Raw genomic sequence first — 26,206 nt, 5'->3', positions numbered from 1 at the left:
CAGGTGCCTATAAAGCTTCAGAATTTGATTTGTATTTGGTGATTCAAATACATTAAAATGATGTGCATTTAGTGCTCATATCTCAATACAAGAGACCTCATACTCTCACAGTGGTATACACTGAGCTATTCAAAAGTAAAATTAACAAGTAGATCAGATTTAGACTCTCTTCATTTATACATTTAATATGTATTTTTTCAAGTGATAGAATGTATGACAAATGTATTAAAAACAAGCTTTGAAAAGATCAAAACAAATACATAAATACTAAAGCACTTCTATTTTTCTTCACTTGTGCAGTCATCTCAATTCACCACTCTAAGAACTTTGACCTTTATAATCAATTGTCCATATATCTTCAAATATTATAACATGTATTGAAAAACATGTCCCCAAAGGCATAAAATATACTTTATAATGACGTGATGCATCCTGTCAGTGCAGTTTCGTGTCTGCTGCCCACATTGATCACCATTAGTGGAGAGTCTATAATGCACATTCGGACAGCTATATAATACTGTTATGGAAAAACATAGTGTACATAAACAACCTTGGGTCCTTTACAGTATTAGAATGGATTATTTTTCTGCTAAATAAAAATAGTTGTTGTAAAGCTATATCCCAAGGAGCTAATGCAAACATATTATTTATTTGGCAATTCAATGAATAATTCCAGTGCTAATTACTTATTTTCTATATTTATAGTTGAACACATGTACAAAAACTACTGGAGAAATTCTCCAGTTATGATTGGTTTTCTGTAAACTATTCGTGATCACTCACTAGAGCTACTCATTAAATATTGAAAGGTGATATATAATTAATACAAACATATTTTTTCATTAAAATATATGAAGCAATCCCCTCGTTACCACTTTGATGAATTCACCTGCCATATACTATGGCACAGAATATTTGAAATCAATGCAATTTTCTATATTATCGTTCAGTAATTCAATAAATATGCAAAAGAAGCAGGCGTTATGCTTCATGAAGACTGTCTGTCTCTGGTATTTCCTACTTGGTCACTCTGAAGAGACCACACAACTATTCAAGATACAGTCAGATGTAGGCAGGTGGTAAGTTAAGATATTCCTGTTTGGTTCCCAGAATCAGGCAGACCCCACTTGTATTCACACAAATGGAAAGTGCTGTTTTCTCTTCAGGAAAAATCCTCTGTAAAATGTACCATGTATTAAACCCAAATATGCCCTCATAGCCACAAATTACACGTCAGGAAGTGCTGCCTTGTCCAGGGCAAGTTACAAGACAAGCAGTGGCATTTTGCCTTTGTGCAAGGCAGCAGCTTTTGTGTCGATTCAGCAGCATCTCAAGGGCTTCTGCAAAGCCAAAATCTGGAAGACTACAGAAAATAAAAGTGGAGCCAAGACAGACTATGTCTGGATAACTGAGTTAGAGAGCATGCAGGATCTGGTAAGAGAGTAGAACAGTTACGAAACACCAGGAAGGGGAAGAAAGCGTCTTAGATTCAAATACTATTTTCCCCTTCTAACAGTAAAAAAACAGTTGGGGGAGGCTGTCACTTAGTATTTAAAAATGTCCTTTGGTGCGTTAAATACTATCACAAAATTGGTTGTCTCCATCTCACTTATCTGTTGTAACTTCTCTTTACCCCCTGCATACTCCTAGCAAGATTTTTTCTACTGAGTGTCATCTCTTTGTACAGCAGAATCTCCATCTAGGTAGCATCAAGCCTCTACTGTGTCTAACCACAAGCTGATGATCTGGGAATTTCCATCAGTATCTGGAGTGTCCACAAAGTTGCCATTTCCAAGACATTCTCAGTACTACAGTAGCACTTCTAGGCTTCTAGGGATTCTTCTGATTTCATATTCAACATTCTGATAGATTACACAATGAAACACTGACTGGAGAAAACACAGGCAACTGTACCATTATGGGAATGGAGAACCATCTTTCTGCAACTAAACAGTGTTTATATTTACTGAACCAGAAGTTAGTACAACCACATAATAATTGTATGTATGGGACTAAGGAGAAAGGAGAAATCTTGAATTAAGCACTTGCTTGACAAGTGTTTTTTTTCCCCTGAGTGAAGCAAAAAAAACTTATCTGTAGATGTAGACAATCGTTCCACTGAGGTTTGGGATATATAGCCTGCAAACTCAGTATCTGGGTGAATTACACAGATGCATGATAACCCCAGAGAATATACCTCATTTTTAAATGCTGCCATCTCAGCATGCAGTTTCTCAGGTCTGTAATATGTCGAGCCATCATGGACTGCAAATCTTACATCTGTCTGTTTTCCATCAATGCTCATCACACTGAAGACAATGATATCACTAAGCTTAGCGGGTAGCATTTTTGCTAGCAATTCCTTGAACTTGCCATGTCTTGTTTTGCCATGTTCATCTCTCCTTACGAACTCCTCTGCTGTGACATCTGAGTTTGGGATTCAAAAACAGATAAACATAAAATACTGGGGGACCACAGGTTAATTTCTCAATTTATTTCTTATTTAACAATACCAGAAAGTACCCTACAGTGATAACTAAATCAATAATTGATACAATAATACCTACATCACATAATCATTCAGTTATAGAAGCAGGTGATCTGAACTCTCACCAGCAAATAAAACTAACCTGACAGACGCACACTGGCTGAGTTTTGTATAGCTTCATTTTCCAGCTCTTTGACATGGATTTGTACTGTAGATATAGTATCAGGACAAACTCCATCAGAAACTTTAACTTTTAAGTTGTATATTCCTTGAGGAGTGTTATCCACCATCATCAAAGAACCAGTCCTCTGATTTAATCTGAAAGACCTAGACATAAACCTTCAATTAGAAAACCTTAATAAATCAAAATTGAGCATTTACTTTATTTGTTAACATAATTCAAAAGGCCTTAAATGTTACTATGAAGGTTATAGTATCAAAATTTAGGGGAATTCACAAACAACCTCAGAAAAGCACCAGAAACCCCTTAATTCAGAAACTACAATCTGCAGAGTTTATAAAAAAATGTTTCTACCACTCCCAAATCCCCAGACTTTCCCAAACTTGAATAAAAGCAGTGTGCAGTTGAACCACGGGGTTCAACACAGTCATCGTGCACAGGTCTATGAGATAATAGAAACTGACAAAACCACACAAAGTTATTCCAGATTCTTGTTTATCCATCTGGAAAAGGATAAGGTCTGTATGAAATCTCTGATATCATCTTCATTTACCACCACCTCAAAGGGACAGTAATCAGTAATTACAGAAATATTCCATGATCACTATTACAGAACAGTAACCTGTTAATATGGAAACAGGCCCGGGGGCTGCTGACAGACAGAAAGTCAGTCCTTAATTTTGGACTACATAAAGCTTTTAAAGTCTTATGCACAGCAAAGACAAATACATTCATTTTCACATCCATTTTCTGTATTTCAAACATCATACAATTATGTTATATGCCATCTCACTTTATGATATGAGCAAATAATGTATAAGTAGGAATTAAGGATCCAATTCAACATTTCAATTAACAGAAAAAAACCACTAATCTGAGTCATGGCTTTCACATGCAATTATGAATTCAGTCATCCAAGGAGATCACCAACTTCCCTTCCACTTTTGATGAAATGATTCCATTCTGCCCTTTTAAATTTGGGATTTGTATTCCATCAATTCTACCATTTGAGAGCAAGTATTAAAAACTCTGCCTATGTTTAAATTGGATCTTACAGAATGCACATTTTTAAATAATGATGACATCTGACTAAAAAGCAACATCATGGTGAGATCCTGCATTCTGTTGGAAAAAATATTTCATGCATTAATTTCTTAATACCTAGTTACCCAAGTAAAAAAGAAGAGCAGCACTCAGAAGGTACATTCCTTAATACACTCAATAATCCTGGCTTTATGCACATCCTGAACACAGAGAAATACGTGGTGAGTAAAATAATTACAGAAGCATAAATATTACTCATTTTGACACAAATACAATCCTCACTTGAGCAGTTTTCCTTCAGAAAGAAATGTTTTATTGTCCCAGTCATCTTGATCTGGTGCAAACACTTCCCCAAGCACTGTTGTTGACCATTTTCCTGTTGAGATAAATTATAATAAATCCACATTTAATTTTTGCTTTTCAGTGCACTTTATATTCTGCTGCATTCATTACCACATTTATTATTTTCAGACCCCTGCTCAGTTTGGTGATGGTTATGATCCAAGATTCTTAAAATAATCCATAGCCTGTCATATGATTTCTGCCATTTCTGGAACTGTGAGTATACTATGGATGTCACATGAAAGAAGAAAAGCTGAAAACAACACAAAACAATGACAGAATGATACATAAATACAACTCTATATAAAATTCTAAAATCACATCAGGAGTTAATCCCCAAATGTTTCATTGCTACTCTATTATTTCAAACGGCACACAAGTGGAATCCAGCAAAAGAGGGAGAGCATCCTGTGGGGTGCAGCTGAGAGAGAAGGAAGTGACTGAGAAAAGGAAACGGGCAAGAAGCCACCAAGCTGTGCCAGTTCTTGGCCCTTTTTTCAGGCCCCTGTGGGCTGTCACAGAAGTGGGACATCCAAGCAGCTGTTCCAAAATAGCAAAAGGAGCAACTCCAGGGAAGGAGACCTTTGAATTCCACAGTCAAGATCCAGCAACATATGAAATTTTTAAGGTTCAAATCTGGAGCCAATCCACCCTAGAAACTTAATTCTCTCTATAGTAGGATCTGGTCACACCTTTTTCTAATTTAGGCATACTGAATTCAGCAAAAATAACTCATTGCAAAAGTACCTTCTGTGGATTAATTTTCTCTAATATTTATCAGAAATTCTACCATTGCAATGATAATTGCAATAAACTGCATAATAAACTATACTTAATAAGGGCCACCAGGACTAGTTTAAGGTTAAGTTTTACATGCAATTTCAGGAAAAAACACAGTAATAGAAATTCAAGACAAATTTAAGAAAATATTATTAAACTGTTCATCCTCTGCCAAACCACTCTGATGAGAAAATATAAAGCACTCACTTAATGGATGCATTTGCTTTGCTCTCTCCCACTACAACGTTAAACCTCGTGGTACTGTGGCTGCTATCACAGAGCAGCTCTCCTGCTAGTATTTGTTGAACTATGTACTGTGCACCACTCAAGAACGCATCCAGAACAGCATCCTTTTTTTTTTTTTCCTCAGTTCAAAGACTACATCTTCTGGGAAGCAGTCACTTATTGCACCCCAAAGATTATTTTTCCCTAAAAAAAGCATTGACACAGCTTTCTCTTGGATCCTTTCTTGTCAGCAGAAAATCTCCCCCCACAAGATATCTAATCTTCTCAGCCGTACAGTGGCTGTCACAGCAGAGGTGGGACTGGTCTACAATTTCTGGGTAGGGCTCATCTATTAACCTCTGTTTCTCTAAGTTGCTCCACTTCTGCCATTCTCATCTCCAGATCTCTCAGCGTCAGATATTTTCTGAATCATGTGTGCACATACAAAAACCTTTCCTCCATGTAGGTGAAAACTAGTGAATGGAAACCAGATTTTATTGGTTTATAAAAATACTGCTTTTTCTGCAAGTGCAATATATACTTATTTGCAGCTAACAGTTCTTTGGTAAATGATCTTTTACACACTAGGGTCTGAGCTTTGCAAATATACTTTACTCATTCCACTTGGTAGTTTACAGAATTAGAGTTTCAGTTTTGAAATATGTTAACCATTTAAAAAATAAATTAAGAACTGCAAGAGAAAAACTATGTGTAAAACTGTGCTATATTTACCAATCTGATATAATGTCCAGATAGCACTTACCTTTATAACTGTACACATAGACTTCCTTATGGCCAGATTCGTGGCAGTTGTCATTTTCATCACCAATTGTTATAGTTAGGGTGTTTGTAGAGCTCATAGCTGGAATCCCACTATCTGTTATAACCACTGGCAGATGAAACACCTTCTGCTTTTCTCTGTCAAAGGACCTCAAAGCAGTTACAGTTGCTGTGTTATTTCTGTTGTCAGTAAGAGAAAAATCCAAAGAATTCTGATAATCTGGTGGTAATGAAAATGTAAAGGGTGGCCCATTTCCTTCACTGTCCGGATCAAATGCATGAAGCAGTTTTGATGTATGGTTCATATACACTATTTCAGGCCTCAACGTATTTTCCCAAACTATAGGCATGTACGGTGCCTCAAACCTTGGTCCATTGTCATTAACATCAAGCAAGTTAATCAAAACCGTAACGCTTCCAGTGCGGGCAGGTGTCCCTTGATCTGAAGCTTGTACAATTAAACTGTATATTTGAATGACTTCACGATCCAGTGTATTTGCCACAATCACATGACCATGTTGGTCAACTGCAAACTGTCTCATAGGATCCGAATCTGACTTTATAGAATATATAATGTTTCCATTCAAACCAGAATCCTTGTCTGTGGCTCTCACTGTGGTTACTGTAGTACCTACAGGCATGTGTTCAAAGAAGGGGCTTGTCTGAATAAACTGAGAAAGGAAAACTGGGCTGTGGTCATTAGAGTCTTCAACGTCAATCAGGCACACTGCAATACTAGAAAAATCAAGATCTTCCACTGTAATTGTAAGATTAAACTGCCTTTCACGTGCATTCTCAAAATCCAATTTTTTTTTCAGTCGAATAGTGGCACATTGCCATTCCTTGTCATTCTCAATATAAAACTTCTGCTCTGGGTCTCCCCCAATGATACTGAATATTAAGTCAGCATTTTCCCCAACATCTGCATCTGTAGCACACACTCGCAGAACTTCTGAGTCGATGGCATTGTTTTCAGGAACTGTTGCCTGCCACATCTCTTTTGTGAATTTAGGTACATGATCATTGACGTCTGCAATCCAGATAGTGGCAGTGCCAGTTCCTGTTAGCCCTCCCCCATCTCTTGCTTCAACAGTAAGAAAATACTTGTCGGTCCTTTCTCTGTCTAGCATTCCCCCCGCTACATGGATCGTGCCAGTATTGGGATTGATATCAAACATGTCAGTGCCAAACTCATTTTTTACATTCTCTGTTATCGTGTAAATCAGGACAGCGTTAAGACCTACATTTGGATCATCACGATCAACTGCACCCATTTCCATGACTAATGTGCCTGCAGGAGAATTTTCAAAGACGCTCCCATTGCAATCATCAGGCATGCACATGAACATGGGTGCATTGTCATTTATATCCCACATGTTAATAATTACATCAGCAAATCCCGTAAGTCCTTCTCCACCTTCATCAGTAGCCAATACAACAAATCTCCACAGTGCTCTCTCTTCCCGATCCAGCATCTTGTGTGAGTAAATGCTGCCTGTTTTCTCATCTATTGTGAAAATATCAGCTGCACCATGCCCATGCAATGAGTATCTCAAATCTCCTTCATCCACATTACTATCAGGATCATTGGCCATAACCTACAAAAGTTTTGAAAACAAACATACAGAAGTTATAAAATATGCAAGGACTGCATTATATTCTATATGCTGCTACAGTCTAAAGGAGTCCAAGTAAAAGCATATGACATACTATTAATATGTGCATGCCAGATGAATGGCAAATAAAAGGTGGCTGAGGGTCAATTCAGAGTAGATAAATACGCTTTGCACCACAATAACAATGTAGATACTCTAATACTAAGATAATATTTTATTTTTTCATATTTGTAGAGGTAATTTAACTATACTATTAATATGCTATTTAATACTTTAAAATGTTAATGATTTGCTTTTTACAATCACAAATGATCCATCCTGTTTATTGTACTTAATATCTTTGTAATTATTTTTCCACAAAAATCCATTTCTCTTCATCCACTGACAAAAAAACCTCAGTAAAACTAAATTTCATTAATATATGTGTGCTGGATTATTATTAACATACCTGTATCAGAGTAATCTGTGCTCTTTCATTGACATACTATAATCTCTGAAATGGGGTACACTACCTGAAGTACAAAGACTGGTAACCCATCCAGCTCCTCAATTATACTTCCATAGTATTCATTGATAGAGAAAACGGGAGTCTCATCATTTTTATTCATGACATTGATGATGATAACTGCATAATCTTCCCATTTCCCATCAGAGGCCAACAAGTCAATCTCATACATTTTTGTTTCTTCATAATCCAGTGGTTGGGCAATAAAAATGGCTCCTACTTCTGGTTCTACATCAAGTACTCCTCCTGTGTTTCCAGCTGTTATCTGATACCGTAATTTAGCATTTGCTCCTGTCAATTAGCAACAGTGACAGAAAACACACATTTCTTGAAGTAGATTAAAACATCGGATGTTAAGATGAAGTACAAGTCACTCAATAACTGATTTTGGTATCATAGTTTTCTGGTCTTTTAAAACATGCAGCTATGTCAGACCACTTAGCAGCATTTTCAATTCTGGTATGTCCAACTACAATTTGTGTCTAATTATAAAATGTCTCTTTGCAATGAAGTATTAATTGTGCTTTTACTTATGATCCCTTGAATTCACTGAAGGAAGGCTATGGGACAAATTCATCTTTGCTAACACCCAGCATGTAAGAATGAGTTATCATAAAATACTTCATACCATAGAACCATTTTGCACTCGTATTCATTTATGCATAGACTTTACCAACAAACAGGATAATTATGTATCAAGCCAGAGGAGACAGCCCTAACAGAACTTCCGAAAACTTCAGATGCAGTACCAATTTGCTGATGGTTTTAGGTCAAGTAAAGACTTTTAGCCTTTCTGCAAGCTCTACCTTCACATTACCATTCCTCTCTTCTTCCCTTCTTTCATAGCTACATGTTTAATCATTTGCTTTATTAAGAGGACAGAAATGAAGTGCTGTATATCCATCACATCAGGTCCCCTGATCCAACACTATAGAGTAGATTTACAAGCAGCCTAAGTAGTAAACTGAAATTTCCCTGAGTTGATAAATCCTTCTTCAGTACAACTTAGCCACATTTGCCTCAACCTCCTTGAGTGGGTGAGGAATCAAATGCAGCCAGGATGTACTTGCACTTCACAGACATGCTGACAGAACAGTCCTTTGGGACTTGTGCAACAAAAAAAGAGTACGGTTTCACCATACAGTAAAGTCAAATTAGTAGTGGACCATGGCCAGAAGATGGAAGTCTGTACTGTTCCCTCTCTGATTTATGAGCACTGGTTATGTACTTATTTTTACATAACTGATGGCTGAATTCCTGACTGATAGCAATATAGCTAAGACTCATCATATGCATTTAGGAAGTCCAGTTCCACATATGTGAATGTGTAACAAAAAAAATAAAGAACAATACAACTATACTGTCCACAGAGAAAGCAAATGAATCTCACTGAAATCAAGTCTGATTCATTCTAGTTAACCAGGACATTTTTATTGGCACTCATTTGTAAGAAAATTATATGATCTATAATAAATTTGTATTTGCTGGCACAGAAACTATTCCCCATCATCCCACATTAATGCATTGCCTTCCGAAATAAGTTATTTGACTTATGCCTCACTGCTCCATTATGAACTAATGTTCATGCCTGATCAGTTCACACTCAGAGAAGTTTTAAAATCTAGAGACAAAAAGATATCTTCCTTTCTAACACCACTAAATATGTCTTGGTGTACTGAAATTAACTCATTAATATTTTAGACACAGCTACGGGGAATTCCAATACTTTACCTTCATCTTTGTCATTAGCACTGACTGTAATGATAGTCGAGCCCACATCCTGGTCTTCATCCACATTTACTTCATAGACACTCTGAGTGAAGACAGGCTTGTTATCATTCACATCACTGATAAAAATGTGCACGTAGGCCGTGTCTAGAGAGAGAAGAAACAAGAGATTCAAATACTCAGCTGTGCCACTTCTGTCAGCTACAATTCCTTAAACTGTCTAGCTGCACACTAAATGAAGACAAATATGCAGTCAATACAGAAACAAACCCTTAGGGTTGTGGACAATATATATACCAACATTACCCAAAAGCACTTGGATATCAAATGAATGTCGCATCCAATTTGTTTAAATAGATAATATGTGAATAACCGATGCCCAATACGGCAACTGTACAGTTTTTAGTCATAACTTTTTGTCCTGAAGCCACAAAAGCCAAATTTTAAGTCTTTATTTAAGCACAGCCGTCAACTGAGAATGAGATTTTCTATCCTGAACTTCCCTACTTCATACTTCATAATTACTTTTGAATGAACACAGTATCATATGCAGTGCTCTGAGAAACACCTGCACTACCCAAATATCTGCATGCTACGGATAATGGGTGTATCTTCACTAGCTAGGAAACACTCTCTAAACTCTAACTATGAAGCCCTAGTTTTCTTTTAATTTCAGAACACAAAACTTGCCTGATCATCATATAAAATATCTCTGACATGACTGTTGCACAAAGGAAAAAGAAAACCAAAACAATAAACACTCTTTCACAAGTACACTTGAAAAGAAGGAAATTAACATCTAATCTTGCGTTTCCGAGATTCTGTTTTCAAAGACCAACCCAGGTAAAATCACGCTTGCAACAGACATCTGTCTCTTACCAGAGTTTGGTTTCCCATGTTTTCCGGGTTGAGCTGACTCAGAGCCATCTACCGACTTGACTTCTAGAAGAAAGGACCCCTTCTTCTCTCTATCAAACACTGAGGCAGTGTAAATTGAGCCTGTCTGTGAGTCCAAGTGAAAGTATGTGTAGTCTCTGCCACTGTCATGTAACAGGGAGTAAGTTATCTAAAGGATTAAAAAGAAGTTGTTAATCTATGCTTTACTTCTGTTGAACAGTTCACAACTAAATAAGTACTTAAAAGACAGGAAGAACAGTCTTGTGTTTAAGAACTTGACGAGGGTCAAGAAAGCTGGGTAAAACTGCCAGCTTGAGCAATCTACTTTAAAGTCAATTAACTTCCTCGCATGTTGACTGATGATCTGTAAATGGAAACAAATTTGTGTTGTCTAATCAGTTCCTGAGTTCACTAGGTCACATTTGCACAGTGCTTGTGCAACAGCACTCAAACTCAGCTAAAGATCCCAGGTACTAATGCAACAGCCACACGTGAGATGAATTTGAACTTGCTATCATGGACCATGGTCTAGTCTCTATTATAGATATGTTTGTGCACTTGACTTCAGCTTGCACTGTTGTTCTAAGGATATGCCTACTTTCAATTTTTAAAATCAGTAATGAATACCTTCACTTTTGGTGTTAACTTGACAAATTTTGTAAGGATTCAGTTTTCTGCACCCCCAATGATTTACAACACACAGAAGCTTTTAACACATTTTTTCTTCCATTAATTTATCCAATCACATTTTAGGTCTGTGTACACCTTTTCAAAGCAGAGCATTCTATAGCAAGTTTTTCACCTGAACTACAGACTGTGTAAATATTTCTTCTTTGTTTTCCATCTCACACCTACTAGTTTTAGTTGCATTTTTCACATGCAAGACAGAGAAACATGTAATTAACTACTTTATTTCATCTCATGTTTCGCTATTAGTCATCCCTTTTCTAGGGTTGAAGACTTCTAGCCCGTTTAGCCATTGTTCATATAGAAGTTATTCCCATATCTTTCATCACAGAAGATGTAGGTCCCTGCTTGCTTACCTCACCATTCTGACCAACATCAAGGTCAGTGGCAGAGACCTGAATGACAAATGTGCCAAGACCAGCTCCCTCTGTTACCGAGGTTTCATAAACAGATGAAGCGAAGAATGGGATATTGTCATTGACATCTAAAACATCAAAAAGAGTGCATAAAGAGAAAACTATAAAACTTTAAAGAAAAAGAGGAAAAAAAAGTACTATGATTATACTATAACATCACTGAACAGCTTACACACCTGTTACATTAATATAGACTGTAGTGAATGCTGCCAGAGGAACCGCAGCAACATTCTGTGCTCGAACCCTCAGCAGAAAGTTCTTTGTTGTTTCATAATCTAGTGGCTCAGCTACCAGGATTGAAGCAGAACCATCATGTCTGTTTGGAGTCAGGTAGAAACGAACTGGCATGTTGGTCTCTCGAACAAGTCCCTCTTCTAGGTTATAAGTCACATGGGGATCACCAAGAGGAGAAGTTGCTTTGATTGTCTGCACAGTTCAAAAAGTTTGAGTAATCAACACTTTCGTAAGTACAGCAACATTTCTATAAGCTTTTGTGTATTGACTCTCCCAGATCTTCACCTCTCAACTGAAAACACTAGGACAAGTATTTCCTGATACCAAATCTTAATCCTGCCTGATACCTCTCCAGGCCACAAACAGCTGCAGCCAAAGGCTATCAGTCATTACATGTTTGGTTACTCATGCTTTTATCCTAAAAATATGTGTTTTGGAGTTGCTTCATAAAGCTCTTCCAATTATTCATAACGAGCAATCACACTGAACAACTCTAAGTACTGTTAAGCCCAATAATCACCTCAGATAACACAGCAGCATTCAAAAAACTGGATCACCTATAGTGTTGTCCAAATGGGAAGGAAATTAAATAGTGGTTGCACGCATATAAATTAGAGCAAAAATGCTGGTTACTATTAGCATTTCTGAAAGAAAACTGATAGCAGGTTATTGGTCCCTACAATACACAAAACTATTATAAAAGCTCACTATATTTAAGCACATAAGCAATGTTCAGTTACTTTACAGCCTTAGAGCTATGGACAGGCAAACAAGTCTGTCCCAACCTTACCAAAACTGATGTATGTCGTGTAGTGTTCTCTGGAATAACAACTTCATAGCTGTCTCTTTCCCACTGCGGAGGCTGGTTTTTTGCACTGGTAATAGTTACCGCAAGTTCAACTTTACTGCTCCTATTACCTCCATCTGTAGCAATAATCTCTCGAATTATAGATGACCTCTGAACAATAAAAAAGGTTTCATTAGAGAGGGTTTTGATCAGGGCTCCAATGAGCTTTTTTTTCCCCCCAAAATAAATGAATACATAATATTAAAGGCACACTTTAGAAATCCACACAGAAGGAAGATATCCACAACTGCAGAATACTGAGCTCAGAATATGAAGTAGGTGCAAGGTTGCTGAAAATGTTGATATTTTCTTGTTGGAAAATGTTGCTATTTGTCTCAATAAACCTTAGCAGATTTCACACAAAGCTTAAAACAAAACAAAAAAACCCCACTTCGTGTTGTAAAAAACCCTGAGTTCTTAAGCTTACCTATCAACAGTTCTTGTTATTAGGGCTGTAGGGTTCTTGGATTTGATAAAGAAAATATATTAAAAGGATACATCTTCACCAAAGTTTTGTGTGTCAGTTACTTCGAAGTTAATAGATACTTTTAGTATCGAAATTTATGTATTTAAAGATTGACATCTACAACAATATTTTCACTTCAACACAAATTACTTTACAATTCTGAAAATATCAGACTCCTTATCCAAAAATGGCTGAAACTAATTTTAGATAACTAAATTTTAGATAACTCCATGCAACAGTTTTGTTATGCCTTCACCTTCCTGAGGGATAGCTATGCTTAGTCCACCATGACTAGCATGTATCAAGTTGGGAATCTGTATCAGAAGCAAAATTTCACACTCTTTCTCATCCAGGTTTGCCTGTTAACACAGTGAAGTTCTTGTTCCCCTGATTACAGTCTCAGCCCTCCAGTCCTTGGTATTAGAATGCCAGAGCTAATGAACTGGAAAGAACAATTTCTCAGAGGCAGCGCTGTCAGCTGCTACTTTCCAGCTGAAAGCAGGACTTGCTTATATGCAATTCACACTCAATGAACTCATCAGCTAAAAGCCTCGGACTCATGCTTAATTTAAACATGATGTATTGAGCCTTTACTGTGAAGAGGTAACATGGATGTAAGGACAAACTCATGACCTCAGTCCCTCCTAAAATATATTGAGATAGCCAGCTTAAAAAGGAAAGCAAGCACCATACCTCAGATATGGGTTGGTTCACAAACACCCAGCCCATTGTAGGATTAATTTGTAAATAATTTGGTTCTTCACTTGCTATCAAATATGTAACGGCAGCATTTGAGCTGTAGTCATCATCATGGGCTGCAACACGAAGAAAGCTGGTCCCAACTCTTGTGTCCTCTCTCAGGACATCTAATGTAAGGAAAGGATATTTCAAACTGATCAGTAATTCACTAAAATACCATGAACATCTTACTAAGACATGAAGAAATACTAAAATAATAATGTATGGAAGCTGTAACTTTATATTCCTTGGAATGATGGCCATAAAAATCAAACTGAATATTCTAAAGAGCTGCTATAACTCCAGAGCTATGGATCACATTTGAACGTCATATTATCATACTCATAACCTGGAATCCTTATTTCTTATAAGACACTACTTTTTTTTTTTTTGGCTTGTATTTTCACTAGGTGACTAATTGCTCTGTATGAAATATACATAAATGGTATTTTAACTTATTGCATAAAACCAGAAAAAGAAAGATCACATTGTCAGAAACTACTTTCTAGGATTTGTGTAAAACTGAGAATTTCAGTCTTCATTTTTTTATGAATATTATACATGCCTCTAGGTGTTTATCCATAAACAGGATGGGGTTTTTGAAGAACCAAGAAGTAAAGGTAAAACAACAATGAAGAATGATGAAATTCAAATGGGAGAAGTAGGTAATCAAAAGTTATGACAAAAATCTATTAATCAGAAAACAAAGGATACAGTTAGTGCTCAGTGCTGCCCACTCACATGCTTATTACAACTTTCACATCTCTGTGTAGTACCACAGACACTTGGTATACTCAGGTAAGGAAAGATACTGACATGGCTATTGTTTCAAGGAATTTTCTCATAACGACACTCGGTAAGGCCTACAAGCCAAGACTGTACTTGTTACACTGCACACTACACAGAATAACAATTCTGCAATTAATTAAGGTAAGTGCATCTCTGGCTGCAATCGCTTAGCTGGTCACAAGACCTACTGCCAGGGAAGACAAAATCCAAAAATCTTAGACATCAGATAAGCTCACACTCAGGGTACCGAAACTCTATCCAATGACTCTCAATTACATTCATAGTGGGTGTTTTCAAATCTGGGATCATTGTCATTTTGGTCCAGGATGATAATATTTATCTGACATATTCCAATGAGTGGTTCCGCTGCCTGATCTGTTGCTGTGACAGTGATAGGATATTCCCTCTGTTTTTCTCGATCAAATACCTGAACAGTTGTCAGAACTCCTGAAAACAAATTAAATACCAGAGAGTTAAAATGCTATGCATTTAACAAAACTCTACATTTAGATCTTTATTTGTCTGTCAATACATTGAGATACAATGCAATAGGTTAAATACACCTATAATGTGAACTTCAGGTTCAAGGATCCAATCACAAGATTTAACAAATTTCAACAGCTTAAATTCTACTGTGCAGAAAGACACAAGGTTCATATACACTTACATCTACACACAATTGGACTTAAATTTAGAAAATGGAGATGAGTACCAAACTAATTTTAAGAGATTGAGTTTCTAAAAAAATATTTCTTTCGAAGAGCAATTAAGTATAAGGTAAAGGCATGTTTCCTGTTTTTTATCCTCCAAAAGTTCAGCCTGAACTTAGTTTTGGCTTTCCAAGACTTAGTCTCTTTGCTGTTTGTAAGACTCCAGGCATTTGGATAAATCATTTATATGCCATTAGTAATGTTGAAAGATAACGTGCATTTAAAATATGGTGGGGTTCTTTACATCTAGTTACAAAAACACACAAGTTATTTCACACAGCAGAATTTCCATATTTCAGGGAAAACATCAGTTCTAGTTCAGTATTGGACATGTATGAAACTAAAAGGAGAGCATTAGTTCATGCAGGTAATATAGTTTATATTTTGTCTGCTATCAAAAAACTCGATGAAAAAGCACAAGTCTGATTTTATTTAAGCTTTTTTTCCATCAGTGTAACAAAGTGGTTTCTATATGCCAGTATCAGTTCTGATATTCTCTTTACCTGTCTCAGGATGAATACTAAATGCGGGTAGGACATCACCTCTGTGCATCAAGCCATATTTCACTATGCCATTGGCTCCTTCATCAGCATCAGTGGCTTCAACCTGCAGTACAACTGTCCCTGAAGGCTGGTTTTCCAATACAGAAGCATGTTCCCGATAATACTGACACTAAGAGAGGGGTGGAAAAAAAAGAAAAATCAAGGACTTACCATGCCATTTGATTTAAAGATATACTAGAGGGGAGAAAAAAGAAAAAAGATTTAGCTATATTTCCATTCACATGCATTGATGTTAATGTTTTATCTGTACCATGATTAATATACAGGATTCACTTTCTATTTTGCAGTTATACAAACAACACAGAAGATGAGGCCACTGAGCATCTCCAACTAATGCAAATATTTGGAGAAAAAGTTACAGTTGCATATACCTCCAAATGCAAACATTTTTCTACATTAGCAAAAGACATAAAAGAGGGCATACACTTGTCCAAACCACAGAATCACTTTGGTCAAAAAGCAATTTCTACCCAAAGTAACTTTGCCAAGGACAGATTACTGAGACTTTCCAAGACTGACATGAATAATCACTGACTTTTCAAAATATGCAACATTGCCCATCAGCATCAAATTTGAAATTTTTCGACAGCAGATCTTTAATATGAATTAACATTCTGAAAACATATTCAAGCATTTATTTTTTACAGTACTTTACAAATTAAGCTAAAACACTTTCATTCTTCTCTTTCACCAGTTCCAGACATACAATCATCAGAAGCAGCCTATGTAATTTAGAAAGGTATTTTGGAACAAGTTCACTGCACGGATAGCTACACCTGTCGAGTCCTCCTCACAGATGTCACACAGAACCTCCAAAAGTTATTCACTCAACCTTATCTTCTAAAATGCCAGCAATGAGATGTGGTTCAGGGAAGAGACAGTGCTCACAGGGGCTGTTCTGCCACAAGAGAAGAACAAACCCTGTAAGTCTTAGGAGAGGGATGGAAGAGATGGGGAAGACAGTAGCATCAGGACTCAAAGAGAGACAAAAGTGGACCACTTCTTGAAGAGCTCATCTGCTGTATCACTTGCAGTGACAACACAGTCTTAAACATTCACCACACATTCTAATACAAATGACCAAGCCTCACATATTTACCTTCTGAAAGACAGGTTTGTTATTGTTGACATCATCAATTTTCACAACAACCTGGGCAGTACTTGTAAGAGAATGGGGCCCTCCTGAGGAGTTATCATCAGTAGCTGTGACATTAAGTACATATTCTGTCCCCTGCAACTCAGGAAACGGACTTGAACGAAGTCTAACTAGCCCTGTAAAAACAACAATAGGATGTGGGGTTTTATGTTTTTACCATTAACCAATTACTGTTATTCTTCTTACTAGTAAGCACACCAACAAACCATTCTGGTTTACTCATTTATCAATAAACCACAAAGCTGCTGGAGTTTCATTTAACTATGGTATTTTTACTGCAGTCCAATATAAAAACAAAATTCAGACAGCATGACAGGTTTGTTTGTCTGCAGGTATGTCTATAGAGCTAAATGAGACAACAAGTACAATTCAGCTGCCCTGCACATACTAGCTTTAGCCCATCTGCTGCATAAAAAAACCCAAACAAAACAAATAATCCAGAGAAACATTATGGCAGGCTTCTGCTTAACCTGCACCAGCCCCACCAGCGAGCCTGGCTACGTTCCTGTATCATTATCACAATGAAGCATGTGTCACCATGTCTGCTGCTGTAGCTACGAATGCTAGGTCAGCTGAAGCTAGTTCCAGGTTTACCTTCCTGTGGCACATTCATAGCAGCATCCTCAGAAACCTCTATTTTGCTACTCTCCCAAGTCACCCAAATGATACACCCTGCTGAATGGGACATAAAGGCACTGTCAGAGAAAGAAGTATGACAGATTTGCTACAAAAGCAAAAGAGACTCCAGCTGAGACCATGCAGTAAGAAGCTGTCATTCTTTTGCTCCATCATCCATCAGTCACCTCTGTTATTCATCAGGCATAATAGCAATTGTCATTACAACAGAGTATTGTCACAGCATCAATGTCACTCAATTTGCCTGCAAACGTATTGTTTTAGCTGCAGCACTTATTTTTGACACATCCTCGCTTACCTTGACATTTCTGTGACAAGGGGATACAGACTATTCCCCTGACATTATTTCTGAAAAGAAACTGCTGCAAGCCACTGTTTAAACCTTTATTGGTTTATCAAGCAACAAAAGCCCAAAAGTATTGTGAAAAAAAAATGCTAATGTTTCTAAAATTTTCAGAGACTATAAATATTAATTGGTAAAAAAGTATATAAGAACACATATATTATTATCTATGTTAAAACTATGGAGCTAATCCTAAGAGATGTTATCAACCAGATGTTAAGATTTTTTGAGCACTTACAATAAATATTTTCAGAAGCATCAGATATACTACCCCTGTGGCAATCAGACACTTTTAAAACTATCATTCCTCTTTAGGTACCAAAGTACCTTTAGAACTTTAACTCTTGGAACCTACAATTCTATTTTTAAGTCAGAAAGGATAAAAGGAACTCTCAATAAATTCAGGATCATGCTTCAACACTTGCAAGCTACCTGCTGACCATATTTTTGGCAACATTTCAGAATCTAACATTAATACTGCAAAAACATGATTTCCACTGAAATTAAAATTTCGTGCTCAGCAATCTCTATCAAATAAAGAGAAGGAATAACTTAGGGCAGCTTACTCCTTCCTATATATTCAACGCTTATGCTTTGAGAAATTGAAGTTCAGATTTTGATTACAATTCAAAACAGGTTAAATATAAAGTAGTTTAACTGAAGTTAATTAAATTACTTTAATCTTTTAATGCGATTTCAATTTGGTTGCCTCTTCCCGTCTCAAAACACCCTCTTTTGTTTTTTCAAGCAATAAACATCAAATAAACCCTGGTAATTTAAAGGGATATGCCAGCCTACTCAGATGATGTGTGTTTATGCTTTTTTTTAATGAGGACACTGATGTTGTGGGATTTTTTCCTTTGGGGTTTTAAAAATATGTGACTGCTGAAAATAATTTTAAAAGATGTAAAAACCAGTATTTCAGAACAAATGACTTGAACTGCAAAGTATTCTCCACACATTTTTCATTCTCATGTATGCAGTATTCTTGGCTAAATCACCATTGCTCATGTGAATGATTTTGTCCTTAAATGAAAATATACTTACTTAGTTCATATTTTATATACTTTTGCCTTCACTAAAATAAAACAGTGGTAGTCTCATTCTGCCTACAGATGCATCATTTTGTGTCACTACAACACAAGTAGACTCAGATAAGAAGTGTTTGTTCACACATGCGTAATCAGGACATAGACATAAGCATGGGAAAAAAAAGCCTTATCTAAAAACCCAAATGCCCACTTTAAACCAGTTAAAACTGAGTTATTGAAAAAGTTGCTCAAAGAAAACTACTCCAGTCAGAACTGTCATCCTATTGGTTTTTTCACCTCACATGGCTATTTGATTACTAATAGCATCTTTGGCTAATCACAGCAGATGAATGTCAAGCTTTGAGTGCACCAACAGGCCTTGCAAACTCTTCTTCCTGTTCCCTGGGTTTGGCTGCCCATGTTCAAGGCCAGCTCTGACAGGATGCAGCTGGCTAACCTTGGATCAGACAGTCAGTTGTCACAAGCCTTGTCTGTGGCCTCTACCCCATGTCCTGGGAGCTGTGCTTAACCTCAGGTCCTTTCCCAAGCCCCCCCCACCCCCGCCCCCGCAGCGTGTGCTGTACCTGGCTGTGCATCTTGCTGACCCTGACACTGCCTTGGCTGACTTGGCTTCCTACCTTGACCCGAGACCTGCCCCATCACTGCGTGTTTGTCTGGAGACCGCTGGACTGTTGGATGAACCACATTTATATCATGGGACCTGCTCTGCTCTTCTTGCTCAAGATGGCGGTCTGTGGCTGTGAGGTCCTTGCCCCTGCCTGCCTTGCTGTCACCCTTGACTCCCATTTCACCTTACCCTGCAGAGTAGCCTTTTCTTGCTGCAACTCTGAACCTAGTTTCCTAAATTGAGTGTTATTCAAATCCCTGTTTGACATTTTGGAATGTCACACTTACTGTTATCAATACTAATGTTCTCTATTAAGTTACTTTCTATTAAGTTACCAGTTATCTATAATAATGCTCTCTATTAAGTTACTGCCTGAAAGCAAACACTGAACAAGTAAGACAGGTCAATTATACAAAGCTTTTAGGAAACCTATATGGGGTTTTTTAACATTATAAGAAAGTCTAGAACAATTGCATCTTTTTCCTGCACTTTTTAAAATTAGGTTAGTGTTAGATTCAAAAGTAGCCTATGCTATTCAGTTTTCATAACTGCTACCTAATGAAGACCAAATTCAAGCTGCATCAGAATCAACATTATGACTGCAGCAGCAAAAAGATAATATATTACTACCTTTCTTAGGGTCAATAACAAAGTTTCCTTTTTGATTCCCAGACAGAATATCATATGTCACACCATCTCCATCAGGGTCAACAGCATTAACTGTAGCAATCAGTGTGTTTGGGCCTGCATCTTCAGAAACAAAACTCCTGTAGCTGTTAGAAGAAATTATGACAACACAATTATAAATTTAGACAGGAAATAATATATATAGCAGTTTTACAACACCTACTGACTACCTGTACAAAGGGTACTGCAGAGATTTGTAATTTATTAATACAATTACACTGATAAGATTCTTTGCTAACCAGTGAAATAATAGGTACTAATGATCTATCCAACCATTCATGTCTTTCTGTTGTTACCTCCTATGGATTTTCATTGCAGACTTTCAGCAGCATTGAAGCTCTGAAGCTTAGCTTTGCAAGAAGTCTTGGGCTAAATGCAGAATTCACTTTTTTTTTTTTTAAATTTAAAAAAATTACTTTCATGATTCAAAGATCAAAGCAAACATTTGGTAAGTTAAAGCATTGCTTGTTACAGCACAGTTTCTGACACAAGCTGTAAAAATGCTTTCAGCGTAATCTTTGCAACAGCATGAGAATCAGATGTGGAGGATATGTGCACAATGTCAGTTTTACAAAAACTCATCTCAAGTCCAGTCACATTACTGACATTGTAAGCTCTTAAGAGGCATTATATCAGCCTAAGCTTAACACTCTCTGGAATAGAAAAGCCTCCTGCTTTAGCAAAGTCCCAAATATTTATTATATCTGACCAGATTGAGCATAGGCCAGACTAAGCATACTACAGACCTGTCCACAGTACTTATGCCAAAACTCAGCCGTAAGAATGAGCTACAGCTGGTTGTATGCAACAATATAGATAAAATACATAGGTACCACTGGGTTCAGAGTGCTTATGGACCCACTCTTCGTATGCTGAGAATAGGAAAAAATTCAAAGAAAGAAAATGGATGCACAGAAAACCTCTCCCTTTGCTTTTGCTGTCTAGATCTAGATATGTGGGGTTTCATCAAAACCTTCATGGAGACAGCTTTTTTTCTTCCCCCAATTTAATATGCAACGAAGTAAATTATTCTGGTTTAGCTCATTCACAACCCTCAGGACATTGTCTTAACTCTGCATCTGGAAAGCAAATGAACAGTAAATCTGATAATTTTGAACATGAAATATAGGGACAGAAGAGTTCAAGTCATCACACGAGGTCTCTTAAGAAGGAGAAAGTAAAAACTGACAAAACGAAACAGAGTGGTAGCCTTAAGCATTTCATAACTGAGATACAGAATAACTGTGATGAAAGAAAGCTCATGGCAAGGAATCCTAAAGTTTATACTGGACTGTAAATCTATTTAAACAAAGGGCTAGATGGACAACATCATCGTCTTGATTTGTATTAGCCTGTCACAGAGCATAACATTAATTGCAAACTAGTCTCTCAACAGGACCTAATTTATGGGTGTTCATGATGAAGCAATTTCACAGAAAATTTCAACTTAGTTCTGTCTGAAATTCAGCTCTGGGTTCAAGATTTTTTTCGTAACTGGAAAGATAAAGCAAAATCAAAGCCTGGTTAACTGAGTTAAACAAAAACTTGAGATAATCTGAATTCCAGAAGCCAAATTCCAATGCCAATCTACACACTGTTTCCCCGCAGTTGCATAGGGAACAGAAGGGCTTCTTGTGAATTTTTAATAGTTTAAAATAATGTTCATTTTAATCATATTCTTCAGTAAACTTTAAATATAAGACCTGGCAGGGTTGGGTTTTTTTAAAACTATGTTTTCTGCTTCCAATTTGTTAGAGATGTTTACAGCATCTTTAATACTATCACTCATTTCTGATTTTAAAAAAATAGAAACAGATACAAGACTAACAGATACTGATAAATATTCAATGACCCTGAATATTAAAACAAATAAATAAATGAAAAGTAGGTATCGTCTGAAGAGTGAGAAACTGAATCTGGTTTAGTATTTGAAAATACATAGCAATCTAACAAGAATTTACAAAAGATCAGCTTTTCCAAGCCGTATCTCCTAAGCAATGTTTAGGAAAGAAAGGAAGGCTGAAGATTTTGAAACCAGGTTACCTTTACATGAAATAAGGACTGTCAGAAAGCTTTGATGTTTTGTTCAGCTAGACCACAAGCTTAGCATCACTGAAATCTCTGCCTGGGTTTTGTTCTGAGCAACTTCTACTTTTAAGAGTAGAAGGCTGATGCAGAAACTGACTGGGAATTTCATTACTAAGCCTCTAACACAAATGCAAGTTTATAGCACTTTTGACACTGCTTCAGACACTTCTGAGCCCTAAGTATGGAAAAAAAATGCTTACTGACGCTTTAGAAGAAAAAAACCCCATAGAGATTGTAGGGCATGGGACTAAGTGAAATTAAGTGACCTCTGCATATTGACATTTCTCTTGTGGGTTTTATAATTCAGTGGTCATTTAGGATTCTGACATCTAAGCATTTCTCTTTAACAATTAGAAACCGGGGATGTGGACTTTGACTCTGTCTAAGCTTAAATTCCCTAATTAAAAGGCAAAATTCCACCACGTACTCTGGATGGGGACTGAGGAAAACTGAGTTACCTGCTTTTTGTGCTTGATTTCCTTTGGTGGTGGAGTGGTCCTCTTGAAATGTATAATTACTGCACCACCTCTTTCAGTACACATTGGAAAAAACATAAGTGCAAGATCTGTCACAAGAGAGTGTCTGTGAACTACCCCTATCTACATACGTAAGTCCTACTATACATTGAAAGTATGCCTAAACTTTAAGAATGAAACTTAAAGCTTTTTTTTTTTTTACTGTTAGTAACAAAGTCTCAGAGTCAAAAGATCATACCACATTTGTCAGTCAAATTCTCAGATTTGATTGAACTGAAGCCAGTTACCATCCTGTAATGATCAGCCTTCCAACAAAAATTAAAAAAGCAACAGTAAAAGACAAAAATAACAGAGTTTTAAGAATGTGTATTTACATTGTCTGGGAAAACTCAGGTGCTTCATCATTGACATTTGAAACATGCACTCTAACAGTTGCTGTCCCAGTCTTTGGCTCTTCCCCTTTATCTACAGCCATAATTATGAACTCATAAAGATGGTTAGGTCGCTCATAGTCCAACTGTCTTGCTGGAAAAATAGTACCGTGAGAAGTAATACTAAAGTCTTGACTCAAAGTGTAATATAGTATTTCAGCATTCTCTTTTGAATCGCAGTCAGTGGCTGTCACTATTAAAAGAGAAGAGAAAAACATTGTGTAGATCAAAGTTTGTGAATTGGAATGTTAAGTACTTTAACAAGAGACTTAGGTGTAGTATAAGACTGTAACAGCATTTGCCTTTACCTGTGGTGCTTGAAATAATTTATAAAACTGTGCTATCCCCTGTGCCTTTTATTGAACTAACCCTTACTTGAAAATAACTTGTTTAACCAAAAAAAAAAAAAAAAAAAAAAAGTTAAGTCCATGGTTGAATTCAGCTTCCAGACCTTGCCTTTGCCTGCTGGATTTAAAGAGCCCTGGACTACCAAGAACATATTCCCATAGAGTCGTGTATTCTCATGTCTATCAGATCTATACTGCTGACTTAAAATCACTCAGATCATACTCTGTGTGATTAAAGATGAAATATTTACATATATTATTCAATTGATGCAAGTTAAATTGATGTGTTTGTCAGGTCCTACCCATAATCTAGAAAACCTATGCTAAAAGCACAGTTACCAGAAGAGTACAGGACAAATCAGTAAGAGGTTATAAAATCCTATTTACTGGGGAACAGCAATTTTCCTGTAGTCTAATTTCCTTTTTCCCTCACAATTTATAAAAAGTTTATGTAAGGGTTAAAGACTCATATAAGGCCCTTCTACAGCTGTTCAGTTCACATAAATTTGTTTTATTGCCAGGACCTGCTGATTTTTTTATAAACATTTGCAATGTAAGATTTTTGCAGTTTACATAATCAAAATTTACATAATTTACAGAGCATCATCATTTAAAGCTTATGTTATCGGTTACATCAGGAAGAAGCAAAGTCTTCTAAAGTGTCCCAAAAAAAATCACATACAACAATTAAATCGTGCAAGAGGCTTTTAACGCAAAAGAGCAGTATTCCCTACAGCAAGTCCACACAGGACTCCTAAAGATGGGCAGAGAAGGTGAGCTGATGTGTCTACAATTTCTGATCCAACATCACTCTCTTCCTTTAAAAAAAGAAATTTTGCAAGATTGCTACTATAAGCCTGTTGCTATAATACCAACCACAACTGAAGTCCTGTGACCCCAAAACCCTACAAAAAATTGTTTCCTTCGTCCTCTGTCCACCAAAATTGTTTGGGCTGTGTCAGTAGTAAATAATTATGATTCAATCCTACAAGGTGCCATTTGCCTTCAGAGAGTTGCAACTACCCATGCTGGGGCAGGTAATTTTGTCTTCTGAACTGAATTCTAATTAGTGGGAGGAGAACTTATACTGAATATAACAAATCGTTTTAGAAGTACTAACCTTGTAGAAGCGCAGTTGTCATAGTAACTGTTTCAGGAACACCAACTTTGCTGTAAATCAACTGATGAAATTCGGGGGCACAATCATTCACGTCTGTGATTACAACCAAAACCTGAATGGAAAAAGGGGTAACATTAAACAGCAAAGTGAATTGAGGCAATAACTTCACTGCTCTAGAAATACCAGAGGAAAGAATTTCCAAAAAACGTCCTTGAGGTCTTCAGAAGCTATAGCACATAGGATGTGCCATTTTCCTTAGATTGTTCTTTTCCTGCTGAGAACCGTTGAAATATTAGATTCCAAAATACCAAGAACTGCCAAGCCCTAGTCCCCTACAGCAACATTTTCCACTCACCCTTCACCTCTGTTGATTATTTCCTATTACTACTTTAAAGGAAAACGGACCACCTGCTTCCCAAGTATCCTTTTTCCATTATCTTATCTTCTAAGACTTCTGTGATTTCTAACACTAAAAATTCTACTGCCAAGCATATTACATTTTAGCAGTATAAATCTCTGAGACCAAATTCAGAATTCAATTACAGCAGAGTAAATCAGATCTAAATTGAACTGATTATGTTAAAACAAGTAAGAAATACAATTCTGCTTCTAACATCTTTAAAAATATTTTCTTATTCCTATGTCGAATATGAGCCCACAGTTGCATTGTTTACAATCCAAACAGTAAGGTGTGTGTTAAATTAGACTTTATGGCACTTCATACTGCTACACTGCAGACTGTCTGAAGTTGGTTGAGGTATTCTGCCTCACAGTGCAACAGGTAGACATATACTCCATCTTCCCCTACACAGGTTCATATAAACTGCAGGTTGCTCTCTCATAACTACTGATGTTGTATCAGTGTAAAACAGGTACAAATTAAACTACATTTAGGCTTAACGTATTTGTAAAACCATCTCATAATCCTCTTTCAAGTCATATCCTACCACTCTTCATCTTGCAGTACATAAAAGGGTCAGTAGAAATTATCAGTCTCTGGTGTGCTACAGCCACGGTTTGTTGCACTGACATACTGTTTCAATGTCTCTCTGTGTCCTCACACTTGTTTCTAATAATTCTGCCTCCTGTTCCCTCTATAGCATACATCTTCTTTCCTGCAGCAGGAATAAACTGTTATATTGCGTGCATTTCCTAGCTCAGTGAATCCTTGAATTCAAACAACTGTAATAACTATATTTAGAAATATTTTTGCTGTCAAACAGCTTT

At 36.8% G+C, this 26,206-nt stretch overlaps 1 protein-coding gene across 1 annotated transcript in view; it reads right to left on the bottom strand.

The window, feature by feature from the left end:
• LOC141929557 (neural-cadherin-like) overlaps positions 1 to 26,206 on the bottom strand; it is a 66,876-nt gene that overhangs the window by 17,591 nt on the left and 23,079 nt on the right. The window contains exons 5-21 of the mRNA XM_074839201.1: positions 24,980 to 25,091; positions 23,456 to 23,705; positions 20,461 to 20,603; positions 17,136 to 17,308; positions 15,977 to 16,145; positions 15,040 to 15,210; positions 13,930 to 14,102; positions 12,714 to 12,881; positions 11,866 to 12,115; positions 11,630 to 11,757; positions 10,569 to 10,755; positions 9,693 to 9,836; positions 7,969 to 8,252; positions 5,824 to 7,438; positions 3,996 to 4,089; positions 2,631 to 2,815; positions 2,198 to 2,427 (exon numbers count right to left, since the gene is read on the bottom strand). Coding sequence (XP_074695302.1) covers positions 2,198 to 2,427; positions 2,631 to 2,815; positions 3,996 to 4,089; positions 5,824 to 7,438; positions 7,969 to 8,252; positions 9,693 to 9,836; positions 10,569 to 10,755; positions 11,630 to 11,757; positions 11,866 to 12,115; positions 12,714 to 12,881; positions 13,930 to 14,102; positions 15,040 to 15,210; positions 15,977 to 16,145; positions 17,136 to 17,308; positions 20,461 to 20,603; positions 23,456 to 23,705; positions 24,980 to 25,091 — 4,476 coding nt within the window. The remainder of the gene's footprint in view (positions 1 to 2,197; positions 2,428 to 2,630; positions 2,816 to 3,995; positions 4,090 to 5,823; positions 7,439 to 7,968; positions 8,253 to 9,692; positions 9,837 to 10,568; positions 10,756 to 11,629; positions 11,758 to 11,865; positions 12,116 to 12,713; positions 12,882 to 13,929; positions 14,103 to 15,039; positions 15,211 to 15,976; positions 16,146 to 17,135; positions 17,309 to 20,460; positions 20,604 to 23,455; positions 23,706 to 24,979; positions 25,092 to 26,206) is intronic.

Source organism: Strix aluco, chromosome 14, assembly GCF_031877795.1.
Source record: "Strix aluco isolate bStrAlu1 chromosome 14, bStrAlu1.hap1, whole genome shotgun sequence".
NCBI lineage: Eukaryota > Metazoa > Chordata > Aves > Strigiformes > Strigidae > Strix > Strix aluco.
The sequence above is the reverse complement of the archived record's forward strand: the minus strand, read 5'-3'. Positions and strand labels throughout refer to the sequence as shown.